General features: G+C 40.4%; 1 protein-coding gene across 1 annotated transcript in view; it reads right to left on the bottom strand.

The window, feature by feature from the left end:
• The window catches only part of SORBS2 (sorbin and SH3 domain containing 2), a 333928-nt gene that overhangs the window by 23761 nt on the left and 297761 nt on the right, over nucleotides 1-12406 (bottom strand). Inside the window, exons 18-22 of the mRNA XM_075860172.1 lie at nucleotides 9583-11157; nucleotides 7634-7719; nucleotides 6158-6198; nucleotides 5821-5935; nucleotides 2025-2153 (exon numbers count right to left, since the gene is read on the bottom strand). Coding sequence (XP_075716287.1) covers nucleotides 2025-2153; nucleotides 5821-5935; nucleotides 6158-6198; nucleotides 7634-7719; nucleotides 9583-11157 — 1946 coding nt within the window. The remainder of the gene's footprint in view (nucleotides 1-2024; nucleotides 2154-5820; nucleotides 5936-6157; nucleotides 6199-7633; nucleotides 7720-9582; nucleotides 11158-12406) is intronic.

Genomic DNA, 12406 nt, shown 5'->3' with positions numbered 1-12406 from the left:
AAACAATTTAGGGTGTTTAATGTCTGAATTTTTGTGTTGCTATAGACGTTGAAAATGGCTGCAGAATCGAGGGGCAAAGATTTGTCATCAGGAAATTCTGCAGTCATCAGGAGAAGTCGCCATAATGGTCTGTGTCAGATGGAGAAGAGAAGAAAAGAGAACGACTCCCAGAGAAGACATCACTTGTGAGTCATTGGATTTATAGATCTGTTCCCTCTTCTGACATGTCTGTTATAGGAAATCCCTGTATTCTATAAAAAGTCTTTGTGTACCCATGACTAATAGACAAATGTGTGTTACCATTCCCATTGTCAAGAGGATGTGTGATACGGTCAGCGATGGTTGGAGACTGTCAGTATGTAGGGACACAGCCCTTTCACAAGGGGAATCGTAACACCCGTTTGTCAATGCTCACACAGAAAGGTGGTATTAAATATAGACATGGTGTGGCAGGGCGGTGGTGGTGAAGGTGGGCCCAAGCTTGCGGAACAACCCAGGGCCTTTGGTCTACTTAATCTGCCTCTGCCAACTGCTACACCAATGCCCCTACTCTGTGCCAGTCACTGTGCTGGAACACTACACCAATGCCTCTACCCTGTGCCAGTCACTGCACTGGACCGCTACACCAATGCCTCTACACTGTGACAGTTACTGCACTGGACCACTACACCAATGCCTCTACCCTGTGCCAGTCACTGCACTGGTTGCTCATTCCCTTCAGAATTAAATTCAAACTTATTATGCTCATTCACAAAGCTTTCCACAGTGCTGCACCTCCTTACATCTCCTCCCTCATCTCGGTCTACCACCCTACACGTGCTCTACGTTCTGGCAGCGACCGTAATCCGAACCTCCCACTCCCGTCTCCAAGATTTTTTGCATGTTGCACCAGTTCACTGAAATGCGCTACCCCAGGCTATCAGATTAATTCCCAACATCCACAGTTTTAAGCCTCCCCTGAAAGCACATTTTTAGACAGGCCTATAACATTCCCTAATCGGACTCCTTTTCTTGGCCACATTATTACAGAAGTCATCAGAACTGGACCCCAACATTCAGCAATATCCCCCACACTCCTTGCAGCCTAATGCACTTTATCACTGTCATACACAGACACTGGCTGGTGACTGGCTAATGCAGCTTTATGTGTACTACCCCATAGGTCACGTCTCTGTCATACTTACAGCAAGGCAAGCGTAATTTCGCGAGATTACGATGTAACCTGTCATTTCAAACGAGATTACGCTTGCCTTGCTGTAAATATCACACAGACGCTACAGAAGTGGTCAGGATTCTGAATACACATCACGTCCTGGCTGGAGGTAATGTATATTCATTGTCAGGACACTGCAGTAACGTTTTAGTGTGTTTATGTGGCTGCACATAGCGGTATAGCTATATTTCTATGTGCTGCGTAAATGAATGGAGAGAAGTGTACGACACTGATTGGTCACTGATTGGTCAGCGTCATACACTCCTCTGTACAACGCCCACTTGGCCAAAAAGTAAAACACGCCCAGTTGTTCATTAAGAAACTCATTAGCATAAAGCTAATATAGGTCATAACTCCGACAAAAATGATTGTTTTTCTAAATAAAAAACACTTCTGTTATCTACATTACAGTGCCGATCACATCATGTACAAGATAGGGCACTTATAATGTGGTGACAGAGCCTCAAGCACTTTTTACATTTTGTGTCTCCCTTATTTCCTCATAGATTGTAAGCTCTTGTGAGCAGGGTCCTCACTCCTCGTTTAAATTGTAAATTAGTTTTGCCACTATGTAATGTCTGATATTGTCTGTACATGTTCCCTCTGAATTGTAAAGTGCTGCGGAATATGTTGGCAATATATAAATAAAGATTATTATTATATTATATGTACAAGACAAATGGTAGTCAATAAACCGTGTTCAGTTATTGATCAATTTTTGCCATTTGGCCATCAAGTGTCCTGCTAGGACACCTGAGAAGGAGAGAGGAAGGCTTCCACATTGCTGGCCTAATACATCAAAGAAAATTACCTTTCTCAGGGTTAGCTCCACATTTGTGTCAGCAGTGAAATTATATTTAGCTATTGCTTCTCCGATCTCTCGAACCTGTGCAGGAGGTGGGGGTCGTACTGGCTGTGATTTCGCAGTTGAGCTTATTTTCTGAAAAAGAATTCGACCATGAGATTTTTTTTTTTTTAATTAGAGCTATAGTATTTAACCCCCTAGCGACTAAGTCACATTACATTTTTTTGTTTTGTTTTACAGAATTCCAACACATAATTCAATGTTCAAACCAGTAGAGAGCAAGGCATATACCGGTCGCCTAAAAGTTACACAGCGTTTGACTTGGGCACACAGGCCTGTATTAATATTATATCAACTGGAGACCTTGGAGCATTGGATCAGTTCTGCTGCCACCAAAGAATCAAGCGCTATTCAAATTATTGGTAAATTATGCTATTTAGCCGTGGATATAAGAGTATATGGTCTGTCAGCCAGCAACGCCATTGTGGTTCTATTCTTTGTACATCCATAATTAGGAGACATATTGTCACCGATACTGAAAGGATCATCCTGCCTTCATGGGGCAAGATTCGGCCAGGTTGTCATCTGAAGATAACTGGACGAGCTACAGCAGGTGTGCAGTCTGCTTGAGTTACACTCTGGCTGACTCTTGGATAAGTTACTAAATACACTAAGTGTAGTAGTTGTGAGGCACTTATTATGGAATAGAAAAAACATGGTTGCTAGCAGCACAAACCAAACTGTAAATAGTTAAAAATCAGAATGCAATATTCACCATGCCTAAAAATCACAAGTTCAGACCTTCCAATCCAAGTAATAAAAAGACGTGACAGCCTCCATATAGCAAAAATTCAAGTTTATGAACACATTCCCACGTGAAAAAAAAAAAAGACTGCAACGTTTTGACACATGCAGGGGTCTTTGTCAAGCAAAGATGTGATCGATAAAGTGCAGATATATATCTACTCCTGTTTTTGTGACATAATCAACGAATATTGATAATTCATGTCTTAACAGTTGATTTTCAATAAATATTGCAATTAAATTATTAGCTAAATAAGCATAGTACATAAAATCTATGTGCATCTTAAAGAAAAGCCTATTATAGGATGCGCGTAGATAGTGGCAGGATTGTTTTGAGTCATAGTTGATTTGCCCTCCCTGTGGTTAGGCGCATGCGCTAAATAACATCTGCCGGGCGATGACCCTACAAGCGCAGGGTCCTGAGGAGATGTAGCGTTCACTCATGCGCAATTAGATTCACTCTATTCAGAATTAGAAGTCCGTGGTCTTGTCCTGCCGCTGTCTACATATATATTTTATGTACTATGCTAATTAGCTAATAATTTCATTGCAATATTTATTAAAAATCAACTGTTAAAAGACATGTATTATCACTATTTGTTGATTATGTCACAAAAACAGGAGGAGATATTGTATATTCATGTAATGATTTGTTTGTCTAAGGCCCCCATGCACATGACCGTATTTTTCATCCGTAATTACAGACCGTAATTATGGACCCATTCATTCCTATTGGCCACGGACACCTTTCCGTATTTTTACTGATGGGTGTCCGTGATGAAAAAATTATAAAACCTGTCCTATTCTTGTCCGGAATTACAGCACGGACTCTCCCATAGAAGAGGAAACTGCAGCACTCCAGTAGAAAAATGTGCCTTTTATTCACCAAAACATCACCTGCAACCTGCAATCATGTGCAGCCATAAGCCGTCCGTGTTTACGGAAGCGTTGTTATGCAACATGTTGGTGAAATCATTTGCAGCCTCCCTCTTTTTTTTACGGATCCATATATATGGATAAAATACGGATGACTATGGATCCGTATTTAGGGATAAATAAAATTAGGGTCGTGTGCACGGGGCCTTAAAGGCTATGTAAACCCTTCTAAAGCAATGTTTTTTTTAATAAAAAGGTCAGTGTTTTGTGCAACTTTATAATTCGTTTTTATTTAAAAAAAATTACTTTTTAAGATACGACTGATCTGTATTCTGTATATAGAGCAGCTGTATCGCGACAACGCTATTGATTCCGTCAAAATGACGGAACCCTTGCACAATGGAGACAAACGGAAACCATTTGCACCGGATCCATCACCATTGAAATCAAAGATGATGCAAACGGAAACCTATGGCTTCCGTTTGTTTTAGTCAGGGCTCCGTTCTGACGAAAAGCTCTGAGGGAACGTCATTACGGAGTCCTGACGCAGATGTGAACCAAGCCTATGCTTGACAAAGTCCCCTTCATGGGTCAAAATGCTGCAGTATTTTTTTCATGTGGAAATGTTTTAATAAATAATTGTATTTTCGCTATATTATTTCGGTCACATCTTTTCATCACGGATTATGGAATGGAAACTTAAAATAAAGAAATAAATTATTTGGACTCCTTGGGCAAAAGGAAAACCCCTTGTATGTATACATAGTAATGACAATGGTATCGCTCGTCTGGAGCATCAACTATTGTCCTGGACATTGCTACCACTTTACTTGTCTTTCTCCTTTTGAGGACACAGTAAAGTATCTGTGGTTGATAAGCTTTTCATGGTTAGAATAGTGGCTTAACCCCTTAAGCATGTGGCCTATTTTTGGCGCAGCAATATATTTTTTTTCCATCGCCACTTTCTGAAAGCTATGACTTTTTTATTTTTCTGGGGATGTAGCCGTGTGAGTGTTTTTTTTTTTGCAAGACAAGTTGTTGTTGTTAAATACATAAAACAAGTCTGAGCAGACGTAGAAATGATCTCAGAGCGGAAACTCTATTACAATAAAGTATCACATTAAATCAGGAGGCATTTGTATTTGCTATACATAATGTATTGATACTGTCAATTTACAGGAATTTTCTAGTTAAATATAAATAAAAGTTTACAATTCTATATTAAAAAGTTAAACAACTTTCCCATATACTTTGTGGGGTTTCTTTTTATTTCACACTATCTCGGATTGCGATCAGTGAATGACAACATCCTTCTTTACATACAGTGGCTGAAAACCTGTGCAGACTTAGTCCTGCTCACAATCCAGTGTTTGCAATCCTCTCTCCTGCCCTAATTGTTTGCTACAATGTATCAGTGTAGGTTCAATTTATCAGCCTGGATTACACACGGTTTAGATAACAGAGGATTGCTTACATTGGATACACTTCTCAGCTCTGGGAAAGACTAGGTCTGTACAGGTTTTAAGCCTCTAGATATTAACAAGAATTTTTTTCATTCACGAAAAACAAGCGGAAATCTTGAAAATTTAGAGGATTCATATCAATAAGTGTGTTATAAAGTTGCAGAATATTTTATTATACAGTGATTATGCTTTATTCACATAAAATAGGATCATTCCTTTAAAGGGAAACTAAACCTTGAATTTTTTTTTGTGACATGTCAAAAGTTTTGATCGGTGGGTGTCTGGGCACTGAGATCCCCCCCAATCGCTAAAACGATGCGGCAGAAGCGGTCGGGTGAGCGCTGTGCCACTTAGTTTTTTTTATCTACTTTTCCTGGCTTTCCTCCGAGCGGTGTACTTGCCTAATAGAAAGCCTATCAGTCCATACACCGCACACTCTGCTTTCCGTGGAAAGCCGATCACATACGAAACGGCACAGCGCTCACCCATGCCCTCTTTGTTTAAGCGATTGGTGGGTGGTCTCAGTGCTCGGACCCCGACCGATCAAAGGTTTGGACATGTCACTATGACATTTCAAAGTTTAGTTACCCTTTAAGTTTGTAAACATCTTCCTATATTTTAACTGAACATCTGCAATGAAATGAAAGAATTCTACTAACCTCAACGTAAGAAATTGGCAGTATTCCTACTTTTCCATGATATTCTCCTTCGTACCAGTTCTTGTCTATTTTCCTGAGGATGTACACAGTATCTCCTTTTCTAAAGGACAGCTCTCTGTAAAGTAAACATAAAAAAAGTATCACCACATCAATATTGTAACGTGATTCAGCTTGATATAGAAGCATCTGTACCCCACTACAAAAATAACAATGCTACAGAATAGAAAATTAAAGAAAAAAAATACATAAGAGATCAGCAAGACTTTATATATCTGGATAAATGATGATGTCAGTACTGTACGGGAAGGTTAATGTTCAATCATCAGCAAGCACTTACTTTGGTGTCTGAGCTTTGAAGTCATAGACAGCTCTAGCAGCCTGGATATGAAAAAGACAAGAAAGACAGATAGTACAGAAGATGACTTTTCTAAATGGTAAAAGTATACACACTTAGAAATGTGCGTAATTAGAGAGTGCTAGGCCCAAAAGCAAATTCTGGAAACACCCTATACTCTCCTACATCTAGTCACATTGTAGAGCGGTCACCAGAATAAGCATTTGGCCAACAACCGTCTACCCCAACCTCCGCATTAACATGCATGCAATGATCAGCAGAGCACACATGTTTATTTCAATTTGGACAAGGGGAATAAGTCACTTCCAGACAACTCTTGTAGTGACCGGGCCTGTTGAAATCGTTCTATCCCTAGATTTCTGCTACAGGGAAACTGTCGGGAGGTCCCCATACACATTGGATAGTCCACAAATCCAAGCAACTTTATCTATTGTGTATGGCCAGTTTTAAAGTGTTATTTTTTCCAGAATCATAAATTATCAGCAACCCACAGGATAGACGATAATTTCCAGAACTCTGGGGGTCCCACCATCGATCATGAGAATAGGGGTCCCAAACCCCCAGATCCTCCTCACTGCACCCACCGCAATGAGGAGGAGCTTAAAAAAGAGCAGAAATCAAGCATGAACCCACCGCTCCAATCTACTGTCTATGAGAATGACTAAAACAGCTGAGTGCTGTACTCGGCGGTTTCTTTAAAGTGTAACTAAACGTTTGACAAACTTCTGATAGGTCATAGTGACATGTTAGAAGTTTGGATTGGTGGGCGTCCGAGCACTGAGAACCCCCACCAATCGCTAGAACGAAGCAGCTGAAGCCCTCGTGTGAGTGCTCAGCTGCTTCGTGTCTGTTTGGCTGTTTCCGGAAATAAGTGTATCGGAGTACGGTCAATATTAAGTGAATGAGCCCGTACTCCGATACATCGGCTTTCCGGAAAAAGCCGAACAGACACGAAGCAGCTGAGCGCTCACACGAGCACTTTATCGGCTTCATTCTAGCGATTAGTGGGGGTCTCAGAGCTCGGACCCCCACCAATCCAAACATCTGACATGTCACTATGACATGTCAGAAGATTGTCAAACGTTTAGCTACACTTTAATTCTCATAGACTTTAAATTGAGCGGCAGAGCATGCTCAACCTTCGCTTCATTCAATGTCCTTCTTACTGCGATCGAGCATGATCGGTGGGAGTCCAAGCGGTAGGCCCCCAGCAATCAGGAAATGATCACCTATCCTGTGGATAGGTGATAATTTATGATTCCGGGAAAACCCCTTTAAACATTAGAAGTTCTAAATTCTATTAGTAAGTGAGACATATGTCTTTTAATGAGTTATTGATACAATCCTAACGGAGTAATGCTTTAATATAGAGGGTGAATAATCTCTGCTGGATATTTATTTCATCCATCCCGCCCACCAGATAAGATTGTACAGAATGTATTAAAGATAATTGGTTACCTCCTTCTCATGTATTCCCCTCCTTGTAGAACTCCTGCTCACATCAGTAAAAGCGGACGAATAGTTTCGGTGAGAATCTTGATCAGCTATAAAAACAGAATATCATTGAGTCAGACCTGCTCTTATTTCTATTGTTTTACGGCTTCTGAAACTTTGGGCAAAAAGAAATAAAAAATCTAGTGCTATCCTGACGTACAATCTTGTAGATCTCACTGCATGTCTAAAACTTGCAGTCTATTTTAACTAAATGACATAAGCACAGACCTTCCACTACAAAATAGGTATGCTGATCTTTGCCCTGGTGGCATTCAATGCATTCCTGAGCAGTGACTAAACGGCAGCCTTCCCTGGGAGAAAAGCTTCATCTAACAGGAACAGGCTGATCCAATACTGTCATACACTATTTTCTGCTTTCACATACTGTAACAGTTGTAAACATAACGGCAGAAATTAAACACAGATGGACACAGATGGATTTATCTACAATGTCATGCTTTATACCCATGCATGAAGGAATTGCATGCAAAACATGCTGACTTGATAAACAACCTATTTTATGCTACTTTTAATACTGCAGTATTTCATAGTGACGCTAGGAGAACGATTAGCTGATCCAGAGGTTACTTTTTTGGGACACAAGCTGTGATTACCCCAAAATTGGTATGATGTTGTAAAAAGCTCACACATAGGGTCCTACATTTGGTTAATAAAGTGTACATCCCATTCAGATAAGATTTGTCAACAGCTCATATACTTTATGAATATCTGTGCATCCGTCCTGGTCTCCCCCTTTACAGAGTGTCTGCCCCTCTTGAGTTTGTATTCACTGAGGACTTCATAAAGATGAGCATAGACTGCAGGAGGAGACCCGAAGGACCTCCAAGCTGTAACTAAACACTTCCACAGAGGATAAATTTAAGTACAAGGGCGGATTGACAGCGTTAAGTAAGAAATGCCTGTTGGTAAACCGTACCTAATGGGGTGGTACCATTTTTACATAGTATTTCTTATAACTGAAAGCGTCAGAAAGGTGAAATAGAAAAATTGACATTTACGATTAACAGGTTCACCTTGTGAAGCTCTGAAAATATATTAGGGAAAGGTCCTAAAGTATTCTTGGTAGCTTCCTTTAGTTGGACTACTAACTAATAACATGCAGGGCTATGGGGATATTGAAAGTACCATGGTTACCTTGCTAATCTGTGGGCAGACTATATATTGTGTTAGTTTGTTCATTGGAGTCTAACTAAAGATGTTTTTTTTAAAACCGCCTATAGCGTGCTTGTGGGGCTACAATAAAGCTTTGGAGCTCTCCATAACCTTACATGATACGATTAGGTCTTTCCGATAAGAATAATATTGGTAAATTTGTATTTAAAGGGGTTGTCTTTACTTGTTAGGAGTGCCCCTTGACCATATGCTGATCACAAAGTGTCCCCCTGCTGGGATCCCAGTGATCAGCTGTAATCTTTATGGAAACAGGTCAGTAAGTGTTCAATTCCCCTGCAACGCCACCACAGGGGAAACAAAGCATTACACAATGCCCATTCAAATCAAAGGATTGTCTGTGTAATGCAGGACAGGACAGGTCCTCCAGAGGGAGAGACACTCTGTGATTTTTTTTTTTAAATAGATTACTTCTTAAAACCTTATTAAATTGTACTAAAATAAAAATAAATATAAGGTTTGTATGAATAATTCTTTGAAGCAGAGCTGAAGAGGAAGCAGTAAAGATCTTATATTGGATGTATTGTAAATACTAGAGAGGTGGCGTTAATCACCAGATTGAGTTACTAGATTCGTAAGAAGTCAATCTGAAGTTGCATGTACAATCTGTCTCTTCCTACAACATCTCTGCATCACAAATGGCTCCACAACGTTAGAAAAAAATCGCATGAATGAAATGAGGTGGACACATCATGAAATTTAGGGAAAGGATAGTGGAGCACCTTGGAAAGTATATGGACTATCCTTGCAGTTGTTGTTGGTTGTATCCACATCCTGGTAAGAGGCACTGATGGGCAATCTTCCATAATCATTCTGATAAGGTGGGTAATGAATAGCACCATCCTGAGGCAGCTGGTAGTAAGACTGGTTAGGGGTGGATAAAGGAAATGCTTTTAAAGAAGAATTTCTTTCTGGAACATCTGGTAGAAGCTCGCTAATAAGTCTGTGCAGGATGCTGTTGTCTGGCAAGCTCCCACGTCTTTTTTCAGCTTTAATTTGGTCACAGATATCCTGAAGAGCAGAGTCCAGAGCTTCAAACACAGATGCTTTACACCGGCTCTTCTCGGATTGCCTTTTAGGCGTAGAGCTTTTTTTCCTACGAAAAGGCACTGGACTAACAAGAAATGCAATTTTGGAAAGGCCTGAGTCGGTTTCTCTCCTTCCTGAAGTTTCACTCTTGTCCTGCTTAGCCCTCTCATGTTTTAACATGGTGGTGAAGCGTGTGTACGATGCTGGGCACCTTCCCTTGCAAGAGTTGATGAGGTGCCGATGGTGGTGGTGATGATGATGGTGGTGGTGATGGTGATGCCCAGAACCATAAAAACTTTCAGATGATGTGAAGGAATAGTGGTCAAAATCACTCTCACTGCAAAATGAAGATCCTTCTATTTGTATGAAGTCACTCGGGTCCGAAACGACCGCCTCAGGGTCACTATCCGAAAATTCTACGTGTGATTTTGGAATCTGATCACTTGTTACTTCAATATGGACAGGAACTAAAGGTTTTGCTTTCCCATTGTGCTGTACCTGAGATATATGTCTTTCATGAGCTTCTTCATTGAGAAGAGATTCAATAGAAAACCTACGTTTAGGGCACAAGCTGTTGGCAGAGATATCGAAGCTGACTGCAGACAGCATCTCATCTGCAAGGTTAGGCATGGATTTGGATTTCTGGATAAGCTGTTCAAACTCTGATATTCTTGTTGGGACCATATCTCTTGGCACTTCTTCCGACACTGTCCTCCAATCTGCAAATATCCCTTTTTGATGTTCTTGCTCATACTGCATTATACGAGATTTCACAGAACAGATCACTTCCGAGTTCATTAAATCCTTGCGATTGATACGATGCATTTTCTTGTATAACTTTAAGAAACCGGGATCGTCGTGAGCGGACCGGTGACGAACCCTGGACTTGTTTGGAGCACACCCTTCAGATGTATATGAGTTTCCCCACGCCAAGGGACTACCCTGCTTAGATTTGTCTTCACATAATAAGGATCCCATGCTTTCAGATTTGGTCTGATTTCTAGAAAAGTTATTGTGATCCTCTGTTAACAAATCATCACAACTCCTAGACTTAATTTTTGGTGACGCGGTTTCCTCTGTCCTGCTCCACACTTCTGCATTCTGTCGAGTCATCTGACAGCCATTCTTAAAGCCAATTGCACGCCTTGTATCATCAGGAACAGCTAAGTGGTAACTATAGCCACTACAGTAATCTATTGAGTTTGAGGCATTCGGTTTATGTATAGAATAAGTGAATAGGGGGGGATACATTCTGCTAACATCCCCACCTTCAAAATCCAAAGAGCAGCATGACAAGAGAAAGACATTTCCAGAATTAACAGATTTATAGCAAAAGAGAAAGCATTGATAATAGAATGATAGAGGAAAAAAAGTATCGAAAGAGACACTATACGAGTAACGTCAGCAAATTCACCAAAATGTATAAAAGTTACCCAAAACATAATTTATTGTGTTATATATTTAAATATAGTTCAAACTAAATTCTAGAAGCCAATACACATCTCATTTACCATCACTTAATTTTTCAAGAGTTGGGGAAATAGAGAAATATATTGCACTTTATTTTTATATGTAATTTTGGCTAAACACGGCAAATATTAAATGTTTGTAATTTTTGCCCTAAAGATTGCTTTGACTTGATTTCATCCATTTCTAAACAAGCAATTCTTAAAGGAGTTCTATAGTCTTCTATAAAAGAGGATTGAATGAGTTTGACAGTAATCTAAACCAGGGTTACACAGTGTTAGCACATGGAGCATTAAACTTAAATTGCCAAGAGCGACTAGACAAGAGCAGGTAGGAGCGGGAACAGGTAGAGAGTTTATAGTTGTGTACTAACCTCCAAATCCGTATAAGCGGGTTCATCCTTACAACCACTAGACTTTTTTGCCTGCTCTTCATCCTCACACAGTATAGCCACTCTCTTCCCAGACTCGGTTACCCCCCTTTTAGTTTGTAAAATCCCTTTAACCATTATATAATAGTGAGTTAGGAAGCTTACAGAGGGCCTGTTCACACCTGTGTCAGTGTTTCCGTTGTTCTGCTCAGTCAGAGGAGCAGAACGACGAAATTACCAGAAGGGCCAGTTTCCTTGTGTAACAGACACTGACTTTAATAGGTTTTATCGGGTTTCCGTCATGATGTTCATGGTTCTACCAAAAACAATAGTGCAGCATGCTGTGCTATTGTTTTTCGCCCGGATCTGTGACAGGGCCCCGAACACAGATGTGAACAGGCCCTAATATCATTGGGGTTTTCATTTCTGATTGTTTAGAATATATCTGCTTGCAGGGAGCTAAAGTAAGCATCTGTTTACATTCAGAAGCTAAAATCCAGCCCTTTCCAGGACAAGCTAAGGCTTTAGGAATTTTGAGGCAGAGTTTGACCTGCCTGCTCGCTCTTTGCAGCGTTTTTCGCCCGCGGCCATTGAGTGCTGTGGGCCAAAAAAACGCAGCGAAAACCACTTTCTCCGCCTTCCATTGAAATCAATGGGAGGCTACTTCAGACTTTTTTTTG

This window comes from Rhinoderma darwinii, chromosome 1 (genome assembly GCF_050947455.1).
Source record: "Rhinoderma darwinii isolate aRhiDar2 chromosome 1, aRhiDar2.hap1, whole genome shotgun sequence".
Classification (NCBI taxonomy): Eukaryota; Metazoa; Chordata; class Amphibia; order Anura; family Rhinodermatidae; genus Rhinoderma; species Rhinoderma darwinii.
Note: the sequence above shows the minus strand (reverse complement) of the source record. Positions and strands in the feature narration are given on the sequence as shown.